Source organism: Pristiophorus japonicus, chromosome 26 (assembly GCF_044704955.1).
Source record: "Pristiophorus japonicus isolate sPriJap1 chromosome 26, sPriJap1.hap1, whole genome shotgun sequence".
NCBI lineage: Eukaryota > Metazoa > Chordata > Chondrichthyes > Pristiophoridae > Pristiophorus > Pristiophorus japonicus.
The window spans coordinates 8,808,950-8,834,747 of NC_092002.1; the positions used below are offsets into that span (position 1 = coordinate 8,808,950).

General features: G+C 43.5%; 1 protein-coding gene across 2 annotated transcripts in view; it reads left to right on the plus strand.

The window, feature by feature from the left end:
* Positions 1–25,798, plus strand: part of arhgap35a (Rho GTPase activating protein 35a) — a 170,488-nt gene that overhangs the window by 54,219 nt on the left and 90,471 nt on the right. Inside the window, exons 2-3 of one of the 2 annotated variants that reach the window (XM_070867775.1) lie at positions 11,182–11,265; positions 12,912–16,834. In XM_070867775.1, coding sequence (XP_070723876.1) covers positions 13,127–16,834 — 3,708 coding nt within the window. In that variant the 5' untranslated portion in view covers positions 11,182–11,265; positions 12,912–13,126. The remainder of the gene's footprint in view (positions 1–11,181; positions 11,266–12,911; positions 16,835–25,798) is intronic. The other variant, XM_070867776.1, reaches the window with a different exon arrangement.

A 25,798-nucleotide genomic window follows, 5' to 3' on the forward strand; every position in this document is an offset into this window, starting at 1 on the left:
AGAACAAGTGAATGGGAGGAATGAAAGTAACCAAGAATGGGAAAGCTGTAAATTTTATAGGAGGTTATTTCAAAGTTATATTGCTAGTAATTTTACTTTTATTGTTGGGGAAATGATGTCTCTGTGTCTGTACAAACTAGTGCCCTTCGGGTGCAAAGTCATGTAAATCCTATGCAGGGAAACAGTGTTCAATCACTTTGGAGTTCAACTAAAATTTATCTGCAATTCAATTGCCCTGTATCCTGTACTGCACCAAGTCACTCTCCTATTCTCCCCGTTATTGCTGGTTTCCTGTCCCAGAGTACAATCATTTGAGATCCTCGTTCTCCTCCTCCAAACCCTGAACTGCCTCGCCCCAACCTGTCCCTGCAACCTCCTGCATTCCATTCCCTTGCATGTGGCAGTGCTCAGACTGTGGCTTTTCATGCAAATGTCTTCCCTTTGTCCTGTATTGGTGGGAGAGCCTTTGGTTGCCTTGGTTGTACTCTCTGGAACTACCACTATACCCTTTTGCTTTTTTCACTTCAACTTCAAAAGCCTTCTCAAAACCTTCCTTTTCTAGCAAGCTTTCATGGCTTGGCATCTTGGGATGTCTTCTATTTTAATGGTGCTGTATAAATGCACTAGTTGCGGTATAGTTCAAATCTTCGGGTCACTCTCAACAGGTGCTGGTCTCAATTGGTACCTGTAGTATAATTGTGCTCCTAATTAGCGGTTAAAGTGAGTGCCTAACTGATGTACATGTGTTGCCTGAATCTGGATAAGTTGTCCACGCAGAAAAATAAACTGCCCTTTTCCACTCCACGTGTGTGGCATGGTTTTGATGGTCAGTTGCACCATTGGCTGGGAAATTCTAGCACTAGGTCATGCTTGAACTCGTGCAATCTCCTGTTTAGATGTATAGGTAGTGTCTTGGAAGTTAATGTATTGAAAGTCCCGCCCCAAAATATAGTCATCTCAAGAACCTTTCGCAAATAATTTAAAATTCAGCATAAGGGTCGCACACTTAAAATGGAGATGAGGAGGAATTTCTTCTTTGAGGGTGGTGAATCTTTGGAATTCCCCAGAGAGCTGCAGAGGCTGGGTCATTGAATATATTTAAGGTGGAGATGGACAGATTTTTGGACGGTGGGGTTATGTGGAGCAGGCAGGAAAGTGGAGTTGAGGCCAAGATCAGATCAGCCATGATGTTGAATGGCAGGGCAGGCTCAAGGGGCCAAATGGCTGACGTCTGCTCTTAATTATGTAAAAATTAAAAATTTAGCTTCGAGTTAAGTCACCAGGCCCAGATGGCCTATACCCTAGACTATTGAGATGTTTGAGGAAATAACAGAGGTACCTGTACTAATAATTTGCCCAAACATAAATAGCACTAAAAGACCGGCAAAAGTTACACCCCTGATTTTAAAAAAAATAGGGATAATTTGGGCAACTGTACACAAGCTCAAATTAGTAATGAGGAAAACAGAGTACATGAGGATAACTTTAGAAAGGAGTGAACTAATTAGGGTATGGTTACACTGATCTTTATAAGCAAGATTATAGTCAAAAATGGTTATGGAAAATGGGATTCTGGACTTTGTATCGGAGCATTGAATACAGAACTAAGAATGGTGTTGAATCTGTACAAAGCATTGGTTAAGCTACAATTAGTGTACAGTTTCGGGAACCCCTCATTAAAAACTGAACACAGGCAGTTTAGATGCATTGGGATGATACCAAGGATGAAAGGGTCGAGTTGTGATGAGGCATTTGGGTAAAACTAGGGCTGTATTCTGCAGAGAATGTTATGCTCTAATTAAAAGTTTTCAAAATTATGGAAGAATTTGGGGAGGTCAGTAGCTGAAGATTATTTTCACTGGTGAATCAGTAGCAAAGAACATACATTTAGGATTCTTACTAAAAAATCTAAGGGGAGATTTAGAATTTTTTTTCCATATAAATATATTGGAATGTGGAGTTCCTTATCAGAAGCTGATCAGTGAGAATTCAATACTTGAAGAAAAATATTAGCGGTACAGGGTAATATGGGACTAGAGCAGGTAGCTCCTCCGATGGCAGCTATCAGTGGAATAGATAGGCTGAACTCTCTGTGCCTTCTGTACTTAATGTTTTGTTAAAATGTGGAATGATGTGTAAAGGTGCAGTGTTGGCTTTTTATACAAATGCTGTTTTTGTCGTTTTCATGAAAATACTGTTTTAAGTAGATCTGTTGAAAAGATTTGCAGTTTTGTGTTGTGTATAGCACTTGCTCTTGGATGTGACTGGGGCAGTTCTGAGCTGTTGACCATAATTTGATACTTACACCTGGTGCTTAATGTAAAATGTTTTTAATAAATAAAAATTAATACTTGTCTTTGACCTTTCATTCTCCTGTATTGTATTCCATTTCACCTATTAAAACTGTTTTGAGAGATTCTGACCTGGTTGAATTGGCTGCGTTCCACCTGCTTATTCCATTGTTCAAGCATTTTCTCCAGAACCAAAAAGTTCTAGTTATTGCCTCTGAGACACCTATTGTTGATTAGTGAACCCTTCTGTTTGTCCTTGTCATTCCCTTTCTGCCTGTTTTTACTTTAGGGCGTGGAGGAATGGCATGGGTTTGGTTAAGGTCTTATCTCATCTCTAATGTTCAAAACTGCTTTGCATGAAATTAAATCGCCTTGACATGTAACTGTTGAAATTTAGGAAAATGTGGTAGTCTTTTGCACACAGCAAGATCCCAGTACAAGGAGGAACTCCTGTTCCTCTTCGAATAATGCTGTGTTTATTTTGTAAATTAGATTCTCAAGGAAGTCATTCTCATTCTCATTTTATATACACAGTCTACTCTTAATTCAGAGTTTCATGATTACAAATGATTTTTTTGGCACAAGAAATTGCAGGTATTTTGAGTTATTGGGAGCAGACTGTATATTTTATGTAGCACCGTTCCCATCTTTTAACATCCATCCAAATCACTGGAACAGACAACTGGGCCTCAACATCTCATCGAAAGAACAGTGCAGAGTGAGACTTAAACCTATAATCCCTCATCGCTAGAATGCTTTCAACTGAACCAGGCTGCTGCAAACTGCTAGAGGTGGGGATTGTGTTGTTGCACTATTAACTGGGAGGTGATGTGAGCTTGATCATGTTTTATATATTCTCCTGTCGACCCTAGGAGCCCTACTACCATAGCTTGCAAAATTTGGAATGTACAAGGTATATCCCGTTTTTCCCCCCCCCCTTCATTCTGAAAAGGAGCATGTGCCAATTCCTGTGGCGTTGCTGATGAAACCTTTTTTATACTCTGTGCTCTGTTCCATCACACTGCACAGGACAAAGGCATCCAAATTAATCTTTATTTTGAATGTGAGCAGAGACTAAATGTGGCATCTTTGTGTGGGGCTGCTGCAGTGGGGCAGCTCCAGTGCCTCTGGCAGTATTTAATGCCCTCAATGAAGACATCAAGTCGATCAATCCAGAGGGCAGCCAGGGGCTGTTAGATTTCAACTGAGAAGCATACTCACTCAACCTACCCATCAGGCCAGCACTTTAATGTCATGGAGAGCCTCTGTGGATTGCTTTACCACTGGAGTGCCTTGTGATTGATCATCTGAAAGAGCTTCAAATGCTCCAGTCAGCAGTGCACATTCACTGTGAATACAGCAGTCTGATCCTTTCTGCTTAAAAAGTTACTAAAACAGTGTCAGTACCTTGTATTGCATAATCTGCATTGGGACTTTACTTGCCATTGATTCACAGTTTAGATGCCATACGCCTTCATGCCACCGTGTGGCCTTTGACTGAGGCCACAGCGGCAACATGTTCCCAGCCCTTTGTCAGTGCTGTTGTTGAATTGACTAGTGGCAGTGATGCTTGGGCACTTCATATTTTTGTCTTACTCTGTCTTTCTACCTTGTGATACACTTGTCACGTGGGAAATTGTGGGCATGAATGGGTGCCCTGGTGCCAGTATGTCAAAGCAGTGGTTCTCAAACTTTTCTAGTTGAAGGACCCCTTTTTCAAATGGATTAGTAATCACTGACCCCCCCCCCCATCTAAATTATAATACTATAATACAAAACTGCAAATAATAATTTAAAAATATATTATTGCTTTACTTATTTTTTAAAAAAAAGTTGTATATTTCAATTGAAACAAAGACTTGCGTTTATACAGGAGTTCAATCCGCATGTCAGTCATGCACTTCGATCCCGCCTCCAAGCTCTCACATCAAGCTCGCCTTTGGCCACCGCTTGTTCGCTTATGCTTGGTGCGAGGCGGGAGCGGAGTGTGACTGCCAAGTGTCCTAGAAGGCCAGCTCTGCTCAGTACTCATTATTTCGCAGAGCACCCCGGAAAGTCCCTTGCGGACCAAAGTTTGGGAACCACTGTGTTAAAGTACAGCAACTTGTCATAAGAACATAAGAAATAGGAGCAGGAGTCGACCATCTGGCCCATTGAGCCTGCTCTGCCATTCAATCAGATCATGGCTGATCAGATCTTGGCCTCAACTCCACTTCCCTGCCCTCTCCCCATAACCCTCGACTCCCTCATCCTTAAAATCTGTATCTCCACTGTAAATTTATTCAATGACCCAGCTGTCGCTGTACTTGTACGCTGTTTTACTTTAGACCTGAGTTTGGAATGCGTGTGACTCATCTGGCAGCAGTGATTTCCTTTCCCCACCCTCCCCGCCCAATTTCTCTCCTTTTCTGAAAATGCAGACTCATACTAGCAGGCCTCTCGTACCTCACCCAATGGCCATTCTTCATGTGGGAATCTCGATAGTCTGTCAGCAGGTTATTGTACTGAAGGGAGCATCATAACTGAACCTGACCTGGTTCTTGGCTTACATGCATGTTTTTTAAATTTGTTCTTGGGATGTGGGCTTGCTGGTAAGGTCCCATTTATTGCTCATCCTTGGTTACCCTGAGGCAGAGGCTGTGGGCCTTCTGTAGCAATTGTTTCACAACTGAGTAGCTTGCCAAGCTAATTCAGAGGGCATTCAGAGCTAGTTGGGTTTTTAGTGAAAATCCAGCAGTTTCTATGGTGCTAGCTTACCAATTACCTGGTTTAGTGAATTCAGTTTCATAACACGCTATGGTGGCATTTCAACTCACGACCTCTGGCTTGTTAGTCAAGTACCTATTATCATGTGTGCATTTTCCAGAAGGATGCAGTGGATTGCAGAAAATAATACGGCCCCAACCTGACATTTGCCTCTCCACCCATTCCGGAGACCGTGAAGCCAGTTGTAGTGACCCACTGCTGCTCCAAACTAAATTAGCTGACTCCATACCAGCCAGCATCAAACCAAGTAGATTTCTCGTCAGTTTGGCTCAATACCACAGAATCTTAATCTACTCACTGAGACATCAATGGATTTTGGTAATGATTTATTCATACAGGGTATAATGTATGTGTATGTTGGTTGGAGGTGAATTGACTGTTCATTGTTTGTTTCTGCTTCAAAGGGAGGCAAGAAAAAAGGACCAGAGAACAAAAATAAGTGAATTTAAAATGGATGTTGGGAGAAACATCTTTATTCCAAAGTGATAAATGGTTGGACAAATCTGCCGGGCAGGGTAATGGAGGCAGGAACTTTTAGGTTGTTCAAATATTTTGTGCAATTCACTGCACCCTTCTGGAAAGTGCACACATGATAATCGGTACTCGACTAACAAGCCAGAGGCTGTGAGTTGAAATGCTAGCATAGCATGTTGTGGTGGTATAATGCAAGAGTACTGTAAGGTTGAGCTTTGATGGGCAAAACAGCCTTTCCTTAGCAGTTTTAACTTTTCTTACGCACTTCTCTTTACCTACTGTTGCTTGCACCTGTGCAGTCTGACCTTTATTCTTGGGTGTTGTGATTCAACCTTGCTTGTCAATCGATACCACTTTCAGACCAAGACGTGGCACTGAAGTGAAGTGTTGCTGCTTCGGTTGTGGGTGTGTCCATGGAATTGTTAAAAATATCTGAGCAGATTCTTTCTGTATAAAGTTCAAATATTAAAACTCATTGATGTAGTTCTTAAGGATATGTATTTTATGGTTTTAAACATCTACAACTGAATTTAATCTCGCAATAATGAGTGCTGAATATTTAAATGGGACTGCGGCGGTATTTGTACATGATTAGCTGATGTAATTGAGCAAGTAGGAAGGATTGCCACAGGATCAATTAGTTAAGTTGAACTTTTAACATTATTAAACCCTCTTTAAAAATTCTGTTCCTACTGTAGCTCTGCAAATTTTTTTGGTTAAAATGTGTTGGCTGTAAACTTTAAGGATGCAGCAACTGGAAAACTCTTATTTTAAGGGTTGAAAGATTGTAATTCGTGCTAATTGCAGTTTTCCCTGCTCTGCCACAATGAGTTAACTCCAACCTCGAGCACCCCTTCCGTTGCCAGTGTTTAGGATTTCAGTGAAACGCAATATTGGGGACATAAACATTTTGTACTTGGTCCAGTTGAGAAATGCAATTCTGGAAATAGAAACAAAATGTTGGAGTGCGCAGTAAAGAGAAAAGATGGGTTGACATTTTGAGTATCAACTCGTCAGCATGGCAAATTGTTCCCCAGTCAAGTCCCGGTAAAGTCTACATGTATAAATATTAACCCATCTTTTCTCTGAATAAATGCACAAGTTATGCATTTCCAGCACTTTTTTTATTTTCAACACTTTGCAGTTCTATTTCATTTTTATTTTTAGCAGTGCAGTTAGATCCTGTCCTGTTGCGTCAGGCGAGGGGAGTTTGAGTGACATAATGAAGCACAGGTGGTTACAGCTCTGTCACTGGTGGTGGTTGTGGCGGGAGTAATTTGAGGTGATAAATTAAGAATGTGACATGAGAAGGAAATTGGTTTTAAGTGCAATTTTTCAGAGACTAAATAAGCCCAGTGAGAACACTGATTGGCTACTCATGTTGCCTGATTCTAAAAGACTGCCAATTTTTCACTCAGTTGTGATTTTTTTTTTCTTGTGGGTTATGCTCCGTTGTAATTTGCTGTTTTATGGAGCTATGAAAGTCCTAAGTATCAGAATTGTATTTAGGTAAGGCTTCTCTTGCTCTCTGGTTATGTGCATATACACACAGTATAAATTGTCTCTGGGAACTGTGGTCCCATGCATATTACCATTTGTGTCCTGTTTCTATCTCAATGCTCAAATGTAAATACATTAAAAATTCTATTCTGGTCTATCCTGTGCATGACTGAATTAGTTGGGAGGTTTGTAAAAGCAGTTTGCCATTTTTTTCCTGTTTGGGGAAAAAAAAATACCCAGTACTCAATTCCTCTTGAATTAAACTGGAGATCAGTAATCCTTGGGGGAACTTCTGAGTGGGCTAGCTTATCTATTTAAAATTGCACCTGTAAATTTTTTGTTGAATAGCTGCCGTTTGCAATATCAAGTTATTCCGTCCCTGGAATGGGAGCAAGTGCAGTCCCCCTGCCACTTACGAGACCCTGTAGCCAGTAGTAATTTATCATGTACACAGACTGTCTGAACACTTGCACGGCATAATTGAGTTCTTCATATTGATCCCTGAAAGAATTAATGTGAGTCTGATGCGATTTTTCTGCTGTGAGGGCTGGACGATGGCCTTGATGGTGCATTAGTTCTTTGCAAGCAGTCTCCCATTGTTAACGGTGGTGGTTAGTCTTATGGATACTAATAAGACCCACAGGATTAATCTGACCATAATTCGTCTGATATGTTGCTGTGATGTTTAATAGTTACGTTAAATGAATTCCACAGATTCCACTTAAATACTAGTCTGTTGAATTCATTTCCCCCAAAATGCCAAAATTAAACTCTCTCCCCCTGTCGGGTGATTTAAAGGCATCACCCAGTACAATCTATATAGGCAAGGAAATTGAGGTTTAATTCCCAGCGTGTGCTAAGTAAGCTGGTCTCTGCCATGCAGCTTGTAATTGTGCAAAATTAATGTCAGCTCAGCTGTGTCATACGTGGCTCGCCTCTGAGTCAGAAGGTTGTAGCTTCAAGTCAGCAACTTGAACACACAATCCAGGCTGACACTCCAGTGCAGTACTGAGGGTGAGCTGCACTGTCAGAGGTGCCATCTTTCAGATGAGACGTTAAACCAAGGCGCTGTCTGCCCTCGTGGACGTAAAAGATTCCATGGCACTATTTTAAAGAGCAGCAGGGGAGTTATCTCCTTTAGTTGAGAGATAAATATTGGTCAGGAGACATCACTAAAACAGATTATCTGGTCATTATTACATTGCATTTGAGAGAGCTTGCTGTGCACAAATTGGCTGCCGCATTTCCCACATTACAACAGTGACTGCACTTAAAAAGTACTTCATTGGCTGTAAAGTGCTTTGGGACGTCCGATGGTTGTGAAAAGCACTATAGAAATGCAAGTCTTTTCTTTTATTACTAGTACACATCTTTAAGCAACCAGCACCAGAGATTCTGTGCCTGTCCCGTTGGCGAATACTGTGGTAGAGTGGAAGGCATTGATCCCAATAAGGGGAGAGAATATTTACAATGAAAAATGAATTGCCAGTCTTAGCTTTGCCATCACATTGTTCTCCTTGTAAACATGACATAGAACAGGACTTTGAAACTTACTGTCCATCCCAGATGTAACTGTTATGTCTGATCAGAGCCATGTGGAACCGTTCAGAGTTTAAAATATTTCTGGGTTACAGACCGAGTTGCAGCAATCTTGTTTTTTATGTTTAAGCTTCTCTGATCTTTCCCCAAAAGCAATTTGATTTGCAAGAGCCATAGGTGCCAATAAAATCTTGTGCTGATTGAACATGAAGGCCAAAGTGCTTAAGGTGGACAAGTCCTTTTAGTACTAAATGTTCTTGACAAGTGGAGACAATTGACGTAAATTGTAAACCTAATCTTTTAAGTATAAAATATTTAATTCTTCAAATAATTTGGTAAAGTTCGTTATAATGGAAATAGTGATTGGGTACAATTCACGGGTTGATTTGGAGCAGTGATCAAAATTTATACTTGTCCCAGTTTTTGTGCAGCGATTGCAGCAAATCAACATTCTCCAAGCCAAGTTCCCTATCTCTACCCAGTTACCTAGTTTTGGCAAGGGTCATTGCGGAGCAGAGGCTAGTGGCATCCTTGCCACAGGAGATGTGTAATAAGAGGATAGAGAGGCACTGGAGAAGGTGCAAAAATAATTTACAAGGATGATACCAGAGCTGAGGGGGTGCAACTATGCTGTATCAGGAAAGACTGGGCCTCTTTTCTCTGGAAAAGAGGCCGGGGGCTAACTAGATAGTGGTCTTTAACATTCTGAGAGGGTTTGATGGGGTAGATGCAGAGAGGATGCTTTCACTTGTGGAGAAGTCTAAAATTGAGGGTCATTCACAAATATAACATAGTTACTAATAAATCTAATGGGGAATTCAGGAGCAACTTCATTGCCCAGAGATTGGTGAAAATGTGGAACTTGCTACCACAAGGAGTAGTTGAGGCAAATAGCGCAGATTCATTTATGGAGAATCTCGATAAGTACATGAGGGAGAAAGGAAGAGAAGGGTATGTTGACGGAGTTAGATAAGGCAAGGTGGGAGGAGGCTTGTGTGGAGCATAAACAGTGTCATGGACCTGTTGGGCCAAATGGCCTGTATCTGTACTGCAAAATTTCTGTGAACTTGTGTGTGAAAAGTAGCCAGCAGTACAATTAGATTATTGATTTTGTGCTTTCAAGCTTGGGCTGTCTGGAGAGCTTTTTAAACTGTGTAACAATAGGATGACGTACTGGTGGAGTAGTGAGGGAGCAATGAGATGTTGAATGAAGAATCAGACCCATAGATATTCCAGCTTCGAAGCAGGCCATCCAGCACACCAGGTTTGCACTATAAATACATTGCACCCTGTATTTCACAATGGCCTGGAATTTGTGGTGGGTAGTGATGGCAAACTAACAGTGTTTTGCCTTTATTACCCCTCCTGAAACTGACTGCAACGCATCGCGGAAATCCTTAAATTGCAGTTAGTCATTGCTGGCTGAATTGTGCCCCCTCCCCCACTTCCCCATAGTCGCTAATCAGTAAAACTGATGAAAAATAGGTTTCTCCGTGGTGATATTGCTGCTGTTAAATGCCCCATTAAATGTTAAACCTTATTGGAATAGGTGTAACTGGGTTCCTTTTTTACAAGGTATTGCTTGATGAGCAAACATTCTGGCCCTGAATGCTAATTTTTATATTTGTAGAGTGTCAAATTTCTTATAACAGTTACATTTTTTTTTAAAAACATTAACATTTATGTTGGCTGCTTAGACAGCTTGTCGATGTCACTGCAGCACTGCACTCTGGATTCCCATTACAGAGCGCTGAAATCAACTGAGCGTCAAAAAAGGCAAACTTCTACCCGGGCAGCTTTCCTCGGGGCCAAGAGGCAAGGGTCTTTGCTTTGCTGCTGACTGTAAATTACCGGCCAGTGCATTTTCCAGTGGTGACCTTACAACCTCTTGCAGTTCTTCCCATTAAGGAATTATTTAATGGGAAAAGGCTATCTCGCCTGTCCCCCATCTCTTTCTCCCCCACCCCCCCACCCTCCCCAACATTTCTTAATGGGAAAAGGCCATCTCGCCCATCCTCCCCAACATTTCTTAATGGGAAAAGGCCATCTCGCCCATCCTCCCCAACATTCCTTAATGGGAAAAGGCCATCTCGCCCATCCTCCCCAACATTCCTTAATGGGAAAAGGCCATCTCGCCCATCTTCCCCAACATTCCTTAATGGGAAAAGGCCATCTCGCCCATCCTCCCCAACATTCCTTAATGGGAAAAGGCCATCTCGCTCATCCTCCACAACATTCCTTAATGGGAAAAGGATATCTCTCCCATCCCCCAACATTCCTTAATGGGAAGAACTGCAAGAGTCACCACTGGAAAATGCATTGGCCTGTAATTTCTAGTCAGCACTGCTTTAATTGTCATTAGCATTGAAATATAATACAGAATGTTTGAAAAAGACAGAGATTGAATAAAAATATAATTTAAAGCTTAGGATTCAGATCCTATCCAGAAACTTTGCTATTGTGTATCTGATGCCTTTTTGAATCCATATATTAAATTAGTGTTACTAAACATCTATAGCAATTTTCTGTATACAAAATTACTTTTTAAAAAGTGAGGCAAAAATCCTCATTTTATCTTCGGCTTTAATAATCATTCTCTCTCTTTTACCAGCATGAAATTCACTCGAATGAGTAGAGGATAATTGGTGAATGGAAGTGATATCGAGACATAATCCCACCCACAAACTGAGTGAAGGTAAATACACTAAGTTTGTACTGCCTGTGGGATAATTTCCCATTGTTGACTGGTGTTATGAGTGGCCATGGCATTGTGCTCCATTACTCAGTAATGGCATAATCACTAGAAGGATTACGTATATGATACTGCAATATTACCAGAATTTAGTTTACTCTGGTAAATATTGTAATCGTTCAAACATCATCGGAACTGTTTTATTTATCTGGTTTTCTCCACTCTTTAGTCTTGGAGTCGTCCTGCACAATGGACCTTGTCCCATCGCTTACATTAATTTAACAAAAATGGTAGAGCAAGAGAGTTAGATTAAAGAACCTGGAGGTTCGTGTCAACACAAACTTTAAACTTCGAAGTCAACAGCAAGAAATGATTTGAAATCTTCACTAACATAATGTAAAGTATTCCCTTTGTCGCTGATTTCATTAGTAAGCCACACAGACCAGGAGGATCCCAAATGGTTTTGGGCTTGTCAGCACTCGTGGTGCTACAGCTAGTGTCATTGCCTCTGGATTGGGGAAGAGAAAATTGTCCAGGAGTTCCTGATCTTGATCACTATGGCGTGACTCTTGCTGGATGTGTGCATAAGTTAATTAGTGATTCGGCGTGATTGTGATTCCTGCTGCGATCAAATATCCTGCTGATTGTGACCGTTTTGGTTCATGCATCAGTAATTTAAAAAAAAAATTGCTTCTGGGATGCAGGTGATGCTGACAAAGTCGGCATTTATTGCCTCATCCCTAATTGCCCTCGCAGGTGGTGGTGAGCCGCAGTCTTGAACCGCTGCAGTCCATGTGGTGAAGGTACTTCCACAGTGCTGTTAGGGAGGGAGTTCCAGGATTTTGACCCAGCGACGATGAAGGAACGGCCAATATATGTCTCGAGTTGGGATGGTGTGTGACTTGGAGGGGAATGTGGAGGTGGTGGTGTTTCCATGCGCCTGCTGGCCTTGTCCTTCTAGGTAGTCGAGGTCGTGGGTTTGGGAGGTGCTGTCGAAGAATGGCCACTTGGGTGAGGTATCCTAGAACTGTCCAGTGTCTATGACCATACTCCAACCAGGAGTTAACACCTTCTGGAAAGGAATGGAGAAAATTATTGAAGGAAACTTCTAGAAACTGGATTTGAAACTGGAAGATGGGACATAGAGCTAACTTAAGCATTTGACTTTTGGTGGTAATATTGATGAGGGGCAGAGACGTGTACCTCAACTGGTTCTTAGTCCCATATCCCACCATTATTTGCATGGCAACCTCACTCAGCAGAACAAAATCACCATTGTAGCCCTGTAAACTAATTATCTTGTTTGACTTCTAGAGTTCTAGTGCTGTACAGTTGACTTGAGATTAGGTTGCGCATATTTAGCATATTGATAAAATGCCCTATTGGAAATATTGCACATTAACTAACTAAAAAAAAATCTCACTTTAATCTTTATGAATTCATCGCCTTCAATTGCTACTATCACTGGTAACAGCCCTGTAACCACTCGTATGTCATCCGTGTATTGAGAGCACCACAAGTTTGAAATCTATATTTACTATTATGTAATTTTTCAAAAAGTTCAAATGGATATAGAATACACTTTCTCACCATTTTGCCTTCATTTTCTAAACCTAATGAATTTTTCTTTGTCTTGTTTTCTCTTACAGGGAGTTCTTGGGACCATCCATTTTTAACTGTTTGGAGCACGAAGGATAGTAACACTGGGGACCACGAAGACATGGGATCTGAAGTTTGTGTTGCAAAAGGTGTCTGTCTGTAACTCGACCCCTTTCAGATCACTAGCAGTTCTATGGTGGTGCTGTACTGGGAGTAGGTACAACTACTAACATGCTGTTGACTGTATCAGGATGATCGGATAATTATGATGGCAAAAAAACAGGATGTGCGGATCCCAAACTACAACATCAGCGTCGTGGGATTATCCGGAACAGAGAAAGAGAAGGGACAGTGCGGAGTTGGGAAGTCATGTTTCTGCAATCGATTTGTGCGCCCTAAAGCCGACGAATTTCATCTCGACCACACATCTGTCCTCAGCACAAGTGACTTTGGGGGCCGTGTTGTTAACAATGACCATTTTTTGTATTGGGGCGAGGTTGGTCGGACGGTGGAGGACGGAGTGGAATGGCGAATTCACGTGGTGGAACAAACGGAGTTCATTGACGATCAGACTTTCCAGCCCCATCGGAGCACCGCCCTGCAGCCCTATATTAAACGCGCTGCAGCGACCAAATTGGCATCCGCTGAAAAGCTGATGTATATTTGCACTGACCAGTTGGGCCTGGAACAAGACTTTGAGCAGAAGCAGATGCCAGAAGGCAAGCTGCTGATCGATGGTTTCCTTCTCTGCGTGGATGTCAGCCGGGGTATGAACCGGAACTTTGAGGAGCAGCTTAAGTTTATCACAAACTTGTATAACCAAATAATCAAAACGAAAAAGCCAATTGTGGTGGTGCTGACAAAATGTGACGAAGGTGTGGAGCGGTACATACGTGAAGCTCACTCCTTCGCCATGACTAAAAAGAACCTCCAAGTGGTGGAGACATCAGCTCGATCGAATGTCAATGTGGAACTGGCCTTTAGTACTTTAGCGCAGCTAATAGACAAAAGCCGGGCAAGGCCCAAAATAACTCCATATTATGAAGCTCTGAAACAACAAAGTCAACTAATAGCGCATGGGAAAGATAAGTATGAATTTATCATTAACCACTGTGTCACCCATCATAATGAAAGTTGGACGAATGCCACTAGGAAAATGCAGATGAAACCTGAATTCCAGGAGTACGTGTATCTAGAAGGAACTCCGAAGGCCAAAAAACTTTTCTTGCAGCATGTTCTGATGCTCAAGGACCGGCACATTGACCAATTAAAGATCAAGTACCTCAATAGACTTGTCCTAGCTCTGGATGCCCTTTTCTCTGATCTGAACGAGATTGAACACTTGAACTGGCCCACGGCACAGCAGCGGTTGAAGACCAAGCCGGACTTCTCGACCTGGTTTGTCGTCCTGAGCGAGACGCCATGGGATAAAACCGATTACATTGAAGAAAAGAATAACGAGCGGATTCCATTTGACTTGCTGGCCGGAAAATGCTCGGACGATCAATTCCGAAAGCATTTGGAAAAACTGAAGAACGAAAGAAAAAGAGCCGAGTTGAGGCGGGCTTTTAAGGAAAACCTGGCATCGTCGCCTTTCATAATCCCTGGAAAACCATGGGAAGAGGCTCGAAGCTTTGTTATGAATGAGGAATTCTACCAGTGGCTCCAAGAGCACGAATACCAAGATATTTACAGTCGACACCAACGCGAGATCATAGACAAGGCCAAGGACCAGTTTCAGGAACTGCTTTTAGAGTACTCCGAGCTGTTTTATGAATTGGAGCTGGATGCGAAACCCAGCAAGGAGAAAATGGGTCTCATCCAGGATGTTTTGGGAGAAGAGCAGCGATTTAAGGCACTTCAAAAGCTGCAAGCCGAGCGAGATGCCCTCGTGCTGAAGCACATTCATTTCGTGTACCATCCGACAAAAGAGACGTGTCCCAACAGTCAGAATTGTGTGGACAGCAAAGTTGAACAGTTGTTGGCCGCTCGATTTTATCGATCCTCCGACCGGAGCCATGTGAACTCTCATTCGGACTCCAGCGCTGACAAACTCAACCTTGTACTCCTCGGCAAGGATGGACTTGCGCACGAACTGGCTAACGAGATTCGAGTGCTGTGTACCGACGACAAGTACGTGCTCGAGGGCAAAATGTATGAACTGTCATTACGGCCGATCGAAGGCAACGTGAAGCATCGGGTTAATTCTTTTCAGACGCCGACGTTTCAACCTCACGGTTGTCTTTGCCTCTATAACTCCAAAGAATCGCTGTACTACATAAGGGAGAGCTTAGAGAAACTGAAAGAGTCGACTTTAGACCGAAGGGACAATCATTTAGCACAGCTGCCTCTAACTCTAGTTCTAGCAAACAAAAGGGAGAGTGGTGGCGAAACACTACAGACTCTCAGGAACCATGGCCAACAACTTGCCAACAAATTGCAATGTCTTTTTGTTGATGTAACTTCTCACAGCGTGGGTTCCGGACGAAACTTCAGTGAATTGCAAATCAACCAGGCTTTGAAAGGCTTGTTGGATACCATGAAGCGCAATTTGAATCTCGTAAGCTCATCCCCAAGCATTAAAGACTTGACTGATGCAGATCTTCGAATAGTAATGTGTTTGATGTGTGGTGATTTATTTGGCGTGGATGAGGTCCTCCTTTCCATCATTCAACCTCATTTTTGTAGCTCATTGCATCCTGGGAACAGCAACTCCGTAATGCTTGAATTGGCAATCGGAGCAGTGCGTAAGCGTATTGAACTATCGGTTCTCTCCTACCATTCCTCTTTCAACATAAGGAAAAACCAGTTAGTCCATGGGTACATTATTTTTTATCTGGCTCGGCGCAAAGCTTCCTTGGTGATGCTCCGTGCCTTCCTGTCCGATGTGCAGGACATCATTCCGATTCAGCTGGTGGCGGTCACCGAAGGAGCGGAGGTGCCGGAGAGCGAAGTCTCGCGAGAGCAGCTTGAAGAAGGCCAGGAGATTGCTCACGAGGTCTGTGGCAAGTTTACTGTCATCTCCAGTGGGCAGCCCTTTCAGCACAACGTGGAGATTTTTGCTCCGTTTTTCAGAGATGCAGCTGAGAAAAAAACCATCGTTGAAGCTTCGCACATGTACGACAACGCAGCAGAAGCGTGCAGCAACACGGAAGAAGTGTTCAACTTTTCTCCCAGGCCTGGCTCACCTCTCAACAATTCCAACTGCTTCGATTTCGACGAGGACATTGAAGGTCCACCACCCTATGCTGCACTCCGAGATGAAACTTCTGGGGCTCCAGTGACGAAAGAGCAATCTAAGCTCCTAATGGACCTTGAAGGGAATGAGAACTATTCACTGTACAGCACGCTCGGCTCCTTTGAGAAGCTAAATAACAAAGTACCTCCTCCCGTAAAGCCAAAGCCAATGGTACATTTTGACAAACTGATGAAGAAAATGGATTCCTCTGAGGGCAAAGAAGCCGGCAGCAAAGAAATGCAGCGAAAGCCTTCAACTGTAAGTTGGGCACCTTCTGATGATGGGTCATACACCTCTGACTACGCAGAACCAATAGACACCTTGGTGAGGCCAAGAGGCGATGAAGAGAATATCTATTCAGTACCACACGACAGCACCCAGGGCAAAATTATCACAATCCGGAATTCTATTTCTGCCAAGTCTCAATCGAATGGAAGCGGGAATGGATCCGACAGCGAGATGGACATCAGCTCTTTGGAGCGCCAGAGGAAACTTTCATCTGTCAGTAAACCGTTGTTGTACAGGGACCGGTCCAAAAAGTTAGGCAAGTTTGCAAGTTATCGAACCAGTTTTACTGTTGGTAGTGACGATGAACTTGGGTCTCTGTCATCACAGAAAAAAGCAGAAGCTGATTCTTCTCTGCCGAAGGGAGATAGTACAATCAACACTTACGAACCAGATGGAGATGATTCAAAACGAGGGAAGCTTCTACGTAGCTTGAGAAGGCCAGCAAAGGTAAGTGTCCTTATTCCATGACCAAATTCTTTGGCTCACATGTACTGTTGGAAAGTGCTCACCTCCCCTGTCCTGATCATTCAAAGTATGGGGAATTGATTAGGTCAAAATAAAATTGGACCTCTTATTAGCACAGTGCATTTTCTAAAAATTGCCAGACATGTGGTTAGTTTAGTGTTTTCAAATCTATATTCAGTAAAATATAACTTTGTGAATTTTTTAGTGTCCAATTAACCTGAAGAGATTCTGTCGTACAATTCATAGATGTTGCTCTTTGAAACCTACGTTGTATGTACCTGGAGAGAGTATTTTGAGCTGTATAACCAGTTCAAATATTGGCGGTGACAAATCTCACTGTTGGCAAGAGTAATTTGAAGCGATTAATTGAGTATCACCCACCGAGCGTGCTGGGACAGCAATAAAGCTGCTTCGCTTAAGTGCAATATCTTGCAGCAAATTGGTACACTAAGATAAGGACAACTTGCACTTGTCAGCATTGTTAAAGTCAGAAAATGTCCCAAGGTTTTCACAAGGGCATAATCAAACAAACATTGACACCGAGCCAAAGGCGAGGGTAATAGGACATTGGGGTGGGTGACAAAACTTGATCGAAGAGGTAGGTTTTAAAGAGAGTCTTAAAGGAGGAGGGGGTGGAGCGGCCTCGGGATCGACAGCTGAAGGTATGGCCACCTAAATAAATGGGTCCTTTTCGGGTTGGAAATCGGTGGTTAGTGGTGTGCCACAGGGATCGGTGCTGGGACCACAACTGTTTACAATATACATAGATGACCTGGAAGAGGGGACAGAGTGTAGTGTAACAAAATTTGCAGATGACACAAAGATTAGTGGGAAAGTGGGTTGTGTAGAGGACACAGAGGCTGCAAAGAGATTTGGATAGGTTAAGCGAATGGACTAAGGTTTGGCAGATGGAATACAATGTCGGAAAGTGTGAGGTCGTCCACCTTGCAGGGGGGGGGGAAAAACCAGTAAAAGGGAATATTATTTGAATGGGGAGAAATTACAACATGCTGTGGTGCAGAGGGACCCGGGGGTCTTTGTGCATGAATCCCAAAAAGTTAGTTTGCAGGTGCAGCAGGTAATCAGGAAGGCGAATGGAATGCTGGCCTTCATTGCGAGAGGGATGGAGTACAAAAGCAGGGAGGTCCTGCTGCAACTGTATAGGGTATTGGTAAGGCCGCACCTGGAGTACTGCGTGCTGTTTTGGTCACCTTACTTAAAGAAGGATGTACTGGCTTTGGAGGGGATACAGAGACGATTCACTAAACTGATTCCGGAGATGAGGGGGTTACCTTCTGATGATAGATTGAGTAGACTGGGTCTTTACTTGTTGGAGTTCAGAAGGATGAGGGGTGATCTTATAGAAACATTTAAAATAATGAAAGGGATAGACAAGATAGAGGCGGAGAGGTTGTTTCCACTGGTCGGGGAGACTAGAACTAGGGGGCACAGCCTCAAAATACGGTGGAGCCAATTTAAAACCGAGTTGAGAAGGAATTTCTTCTCCCAGAGGGTTGTGAATCTGTGGAATTCTCTGCCCAAAGAAGCAGTTGAGGCTAGCTCATTGAATGTATTCAAGTCACAGATAGATAGATTTTTAACCAATAAGGGAATTAAAGGTTACGGGGAGCGGGCGGGTAAGCGGAGCTGAGTCCACGGCCAGATCAGCCATGATCTTATTGAATGGTGGAGCAGGCTCGAGGGGCTAGATGGCCTACTTCTGTTTCTAATTCTTATGGTGGAGCGAAGGGAGTGGGTGATGCACAAGAGGCCAGAATTACAGGAACAGATTTCGTGGAGGGTTGTCGGGCTGGAGGAGTTCAGAGATTGGGAAGGGCCCGGCAATGGAAAAATTTGAATATGAGGATGTGAATTTCATTTTACTGAAATGTCAGTTTAATAGCTATAAAATGCACCTGTGATGAATAGCACATGCTGTTGAATATTCAGTAAAATGTCTTAGCTTCACGTGATGAATCACTTGTGTGGTGCTGCAACTTATGTAAGCAAACACCAATTTTTCAAAAACAGACAATTTTTCTTTTTGATGCCACTGATTTGAAGGAAAGGTTTTTAGCCAGCACATTGGAAGAACATCCTGCTCTTTTGTGAGTACTGCCATGGAATTTTATTTTCCAGCAGTATTAAGCAGATGGATCCTCAGTTTAACATCGCATCCCTCAGTGTTGCACAGAGCCGAGATTATATGTTCAAGTCCTGATGGATGGTTGAAACCCACAACCTTTTAAGTTTGAGGCAAAACTGCTGCCTGCAGAGCCAAGCTAATATTCGGCTATATTCGTACACCATACGAGATCTGTTTCGCTAAACAACATCACAAGTGTTAGTAACAGCTGCTTTTGTTGGAAGAAAATTTGAAAGTTCTTCTGTGGTTGCCAACTGCTTTAATACTAAGCTTCAACTTTGAAAAGATACTGCACAAATAGAATAATAGCTCGACTTGAAGGTACAAAAGACTGTTTCAGAAGATTGTGAATTTCACTCTCGTGGTGCATGAGCGGTTTTATAAAATCGAGTGAATTTCTACTGGTTTTAGCACCTCGTCAATTAAAACCATTTATTTTATAAAGGGGAAAAAAAATCCGATTCCATTTTCTTGACTTTAGGGCTGGCTTTATCTTGTTTGCAGTTTGCTGTTTCTGGCCCTGTGATCAAGCAGTCTCACTTACACTTGCTCTTTTTATCACTTTTTATTATTCTTGGCCCCCTCCCTCACCTCTGTCTCTCTCTTTCTTCCTTTCTCTTTCTCTTTTTCTCTCTCTTCCCATTCTTCCCCCTCCTCCCCCTCGGCTCCTCCCCTCCCTTCTCTGTCCTTTCTTTCTCTTGACACCAAGCCACGTAAGTAATGAGGCAGATGACCAAAGCTTGGCCAAAGAGGTAGGTTTGGATAGACTGGATGCGGGGAGGCTAGAACAAGGCTGAGAAGGCTAGAACAAGGTCACAGTCTCAGGATACGGGTTAGGAAATATAGGACAGAGATGAGGAGAAATTTTTTCTCGGAGGGTGGTAAACCTGTGGAATTCTCTACCACAGAAGGCTGTGGGGGCCAAGCCACTGAATATATTTGAGGAGATGGATAGATTTCTGGAAACAAAGGGCATCAAGGGGTATGGGGAAAAAGCAGGAATATGGTGTTGAGATCGAGGATCAGCCATGATCGTGTTGAATGGCGGTGCAGACTCAAAGGGCCAAATGGCCGCCTACTATTTTCTATGTTTTTATGTTTTTTAAGGAGCGTCTTGAAGGAGATAGAGAGGCGGGAGAGGTCGAGGGAGGGAGTTCCAGAGCTTGGGGCCCAGGCAGCTAAAGGCACGGCCACCAATGGTTGAATGATTTATAATCCGATATACGCGAGGGCAGAATTTGAGGAACGCAGAATTTTGAGATTGTGAGGCTGAAGATGATTAGAGATGGGGATTTTGTTAAGTTACTGAGTTACTTCCTTGTTTGGAAAAGTGACAGCGATACAGAGACTCCGTGTAGGAAAGAAAATATAAATGGGAGAAGAACAGTTCCTCTTCCGCCAGCAGTTTCTTCCCATTTCTGAAGGTACTATTAGTTCGCGGGTGCTGGCAGCAATAGGTCCAAGTAGTTATTCTTCATTGGAGGCGGGAGTGAGGTGAGCAAACACAACACTTCTTCCTACGGTGACAAAATTTAGTTGATCTCCGTGTAGAAAGCAGAAATGTTTGAAACTTATTTGCTATTTGGATGCAATAAGAATACATTAATGCTGGTAATGAGATTCCAGGAACAATCTAAGCATGTGTTTGGCATCGAGAGCGATCCTTTTCTCGTCCGTTAAAACTTGTACCCAATCATTTTTTTGACCTAACAGGATACAAGCAGTGGGTTAGTTATTCTTAATTAACTTGAGGCCGTGGCAATCTAGAGGGTGCTAATGGTGTGATTTGAGATCATTGTATTTTGTAATTTTATTTAATTTTTCTCCTGTGAACGATAATAGTCAAGAAGAGTGGAACATTTTCCACCTTTGGCAACCTGTGCTGGTATTCAGCATGCCTTGTTCCAACATAGTCGAGGTTAGATACAGAATAAAGCTCTTGGTACTCTTTCTCCATTAATGTGCTTTAACCTTGAACTTCAGAGGAGCACCCCCATACTGGCTGGACAACTCTGTCTCTGAGTAAGGCTGCCAATGTGCAATTTACATTGGACACTTGTCATTTCTGTCCTTGGGGGTTGGTGGGGTACCTGCACAGAGGTCGGAGGTAGCAAATTGAGACTTGGTAGACTTTCCAAAGTCACTCCTCGAGCCTCCAGGACTGCAGAGACCGACCAGGGCTGCCGCCCACCCGACTTTTAACCCTTTTTGGGCAGGAATTTTTTCCCTTTTTGCCCATTTTTCAGGTTTTTGGTCGGGCTTTAAAAGCGGCAGCCTGGCAAAGGCTGGGGCTTCGGCTCCCTCGCGTGAGAGACCGCAGAAGATTCCATTTAGCCCTGAAAGGTTTCGGGAAATCGGCCGACCCGCCCGAGTTTATCCCTGGGGGAGATTGGGGCGGGAGTGTGGACTTGCACCCACTGTTCACAAGATTGAAGGGAGCTCAAACCTATGCTAGTGAGGACATGGCAGCTGCATTGAGAGGAAACTTTCATTCCATTAGTCTGGGCTTGTTTCCCAGGTACCAGAGGTCGAAGGCCGGTGTTGTCAACAACTGTGTCTCCCAGTTCCCGAGTGGGTAACGATGATTAAATCTCTGCGTGATGCAATAGTGCTTGAGTTACAAGGCTCTGCATTCCAAGGGAAAATATATTGTTCGATTTAGGATCCCATTTTCTATTGCGTTGCTGCCTGGTATTCCAGCCAGTTAGATCCAGATGACATCAGTTCTGTTTTCTATTGCACACTTCTGTCAATTGGACCATGTTGTGCACAATTATTGGACACAGTGCGTGCTGATTATTAGCAGCACAATTTGAGACTTAATTGAGCACTTTTTTTAACTTGGTAATTTTAGAATATTTTCTTCAAAATGGAAGCATTGCCAGGTTATGTTGGAGGCCAATGTTTATGGTGCGACAGTCGGCTGCTCATAGCATGCACCTCACTGTCGCACTATTCCCAACATGCCGGCTGTCGTGCTTTTTCCATTCATACTTGCACATCCTTTTAAACTTTCCTTCATTGACGCCTCCCAGTTCTCTCCAACTCTGTGCTGTGTTCAACCGTTCCACTGCCAATTTACTTTTAACCAGCAATTCTCTCATTCCCAACAATGCCTATAATCCACCAGCACAATAATACACACTGACACCATCTGATCTTCCTCTGCTTTTTCAAAAGAACTTGCATTTATATAGCGCTGTTCATGATCTCAGGACATCACCATGTGCTTTACAGCCAATTAAGAACTTTTGAAGTGTAGTCACTGTTGTAATGTAGGAAACACGCCAGCCAATTTGAGCACAAGAAGTTCCAAAAACAACAATGAGATAAATGACCAGATAATCTATTGGTGATGTTTCTTGAGGGGTAAATATTGTCCAGGACACCGGGGATAGCTGCCCTGCTCTTCTTAAAAATAGTGCCATGGGGTATTTTATGTCGGTTTAACATCTCGTCCGAAAGATGTGCAACACTCCCTCAGTACTGCACTGAAGGGTCAGCCGAGATTACAATTGCACGGCTCTGGAGCGAGATCAAATGAATTTGTATACATATTTGTACATATCATGGAATTTGAGCCTGACCATAATTACTGACACACCCACAATTTTCTAATTAAAAACACAATTTCAGTTACACACTTGCCATAAATTAGTGGCCATGATGTTGTTACATGGGATAAGAGTCGTCCTCCTCGTCATGCGATCTCTGTGCACTTGTACAACTTTATAAAAAGCCAGCATACTCTCTAACTGACTTGAAAATCTGCCCAAGAATAATTACCCTCCAACTGACCCAGGAAGGCACAGCATACAAGAACATAAGAAATAGGAGCAGGAATAGGCCATAAGGCTCCTTGAGTCAGCTCTGCCAGTCAATAAGATCATGGTTGATCTGATCATGGAATCAGCTCCACTTCCCCGCCTGCTCCCTATAACCCCCTTATCCCCTTATCGTTGAAGAAACTGTCTCTTTCTGTCTTAAATTTATTCAATATCCCAGCTTCCACAGCTCTGAGTCAGCGAATTCCACAGATTCACAACCCTCAGAAGAAATTTCTCCTCATTTTAGTTTTAAATGGGCGGTCCCTTATTCTAAGAGCATGCCCTCTAGATCTAGTCTCCCCCACCAGTGGAAACATCCTCTCTGCATCCACCATATCAAGCCCGCTCATATGTTTCTATAAGTTCACCTCTCGTTCTTCTGAATTCCAATGAGTAGAGGCCCAACCTACTCAACTTTTCCTCATAAGTCAACCCTTCATCCCGGAATCAACCGAGTGAACCTTCTCTGAACTGCCTCCAAAGCAAGTATATCCTTTCGTAAATATGGAAACCAAAACTGCTTGCAGTATTCCAGGTGTGGCCTCACCAATACCCTGTACAGCTATAACAAAACTTCCCTGTTTTTATACTCCATCCCCTTTGCAATAAAGGCCAGGATTTCATTGGCCTTCCTGATCACTTGCTGTAGCTGCATACTAACCTTTGGTGTTTCATGCACAAGTACCCACAGGACCTGCTGTATTGCAGCATTTTGCAATCTTTCTCCATTTAAATAATAACTTGCTCTTTGATTTTTTTTTTCTGCCAAAGTGCATGACCTCACACTTTCCAACGTTATACTCCGTCTGCCAAATTCTTGCCCACTCACACTATTGTTTTCCTAACACAGATGAGGCTGCACACAGGGAGGTTAAAGTAACAGTGACCTCAGTCTTTAATAAGACACTCCAGAGTGACGAACCGGCCTTAGGGGCCGGCTTATATATGCTGGGATCCCTTGGGACTTCAGGGGATGAGTTCCCTGGTGGCAGAACATAGGAGTGCATGCTTTACAGATACACATCACTAGTCTTTCTCCCCCTCTTTCTCTCTTCCCCCCCCCCCAAAAGTCAAAGTGAAACTATTTACAAGGTGTGGTGGTCAGGAGCCTTTCATTCCCTGGTGGACTGCCTCGGTACAAATGTCTATTCTGGTGTGTTGGCTGTACCCTCACTGGGCTGGCGTGTTGTTGGCCCTGCAGGGCTGCTGGGTGAGCCGAGCCTTGTTGGGCGTGATGGGTTTGATTTCCTGATCCGGTGTGGTGTCGTTGATCCTTTGGGTGTGTGTTGTGGGCTCAAAAAAGGTGGTGTCTGCTGTGGGTTGTTCAGAGCAATCAGTGAACCGCAGCCTTATTTGGTCCAGGTGCTTTCTGCAAATTTGTCCCTTGTCTAGTTGACGACAAATACTCTATTCCCTTCTTTAGCTATCACCGTGCCCGTGATCCACTTGGGACCATGTCCATAATTTGGCACATACACAGGATCATTCTGATCAATTTCCCGTGACACGACCATCGTTTACATTTTGTTGCTGCCGCCTGCTCTCTACCTTATCATGCAGGTTGGGGTGAATCAGCGAGAGTCTGGTTTTAAGTGTCCTTTTCATGAGTAGCTCAGCCGGGAGCACCCCTGTGAGCGAGTGGGGTCTAGTGCGGTAGCTGAGCATACTCGGGACAGGCGGGTTTGGAGTGAGCCATCTGTGACTCGTTTAAGGCTCTGTTTGATGGTTTGTACTGCCCGCTCTGCCTGCCAATTGGAGTCTGGTTTAAACTGGGCCGAGGTGACATGTTTGATCCCATTGCGGGTCATGAATTCTTTAAATTCGGCACTGGTGAAACATGGCCCGTTGTCACTGACCAGTATTTCAGGCAGGCAAACATGGCCCTCAGGCTTTCAATGGTGGCAGTGGCGGTGCTTCCTGACATTATTTCAGAGTCAATCCATTTTGAAAAAACATCCACCACCACCAGGAACATTTTACCAAGAAACGGGCCCGTATAGTCGACATGGATCCTCGACCATGGTCTGGAGGACCAGGACCACAAACTTAGTGGTGCCTCTCTGGGCGTGTTGCTCAACTGAGCACATACGCTGCATTGCAGTACACTGGACTCTTAAATCAGATTCGATACCGGGCCACCACACGTGGGATCTGGCTATCACTTTCATCATTACTATACCCGGGTGTGTGCTGTGGAGATCGGAGATGAACATCTCCCTGCCCTTTTTTGGTAGCACTACACGGTTACCCCATAACAGGCAGTCTGCCTGAATGGACAGCTCATCCTTTTGCCGCTGGAACGGCTTGATTGGCTCTTGCATTTCAATGGGGATGCTGGCCCAGCTTCCATGCAGTACACAGTTTTTTTTACTAGGGACAGCAGAGGGTCTTGGCTGGTCCAAGTCCTAATCTGGTAGGCCGTGACAGGTGATTTATCATTTTCAAATGCTTCCATGACCATCAACAAGTCTGCGGGCTGCGCCACCATCAACAAGTTTGCAGGCTGCACCATTTCCACCCCTGTGGTGGGCAATGGTAGTTGACAGAGTATCGGCACAGTTCTCGGCGCCTGGCCTATGGCGGATGGTGTAGTTATATGCTGATAGCGCGAGTGCCCACCTTTGTATGCGGGCTGAGGCATTCGTATTTATCACCTTGTTTTCAGCGAACAGGGATGTGAGGGGCTTGTGATCGGTTTCTAGCTCAAATTTGAGGCCAAACAGGTACTGATGCATTTTCTTTAACCCCAACACAAACGCAAATGCCTCTTTCTCAATCATGCTGTAGGCCCCCTCGGCCTTAGACAAGCTCCTGGAAGCATAGGCGACAGGTTGCAATTTCCCAGCAACGTTAGCTTGTTGTAATACACACCCGACTCCGTAAGACGACGCATCACATGCTAGCACAAGTCTTTTACACGGGTTATACAATACAAGCAGCTTGTTGGAGCATAAAATGTTTCTGGCTTTCTCA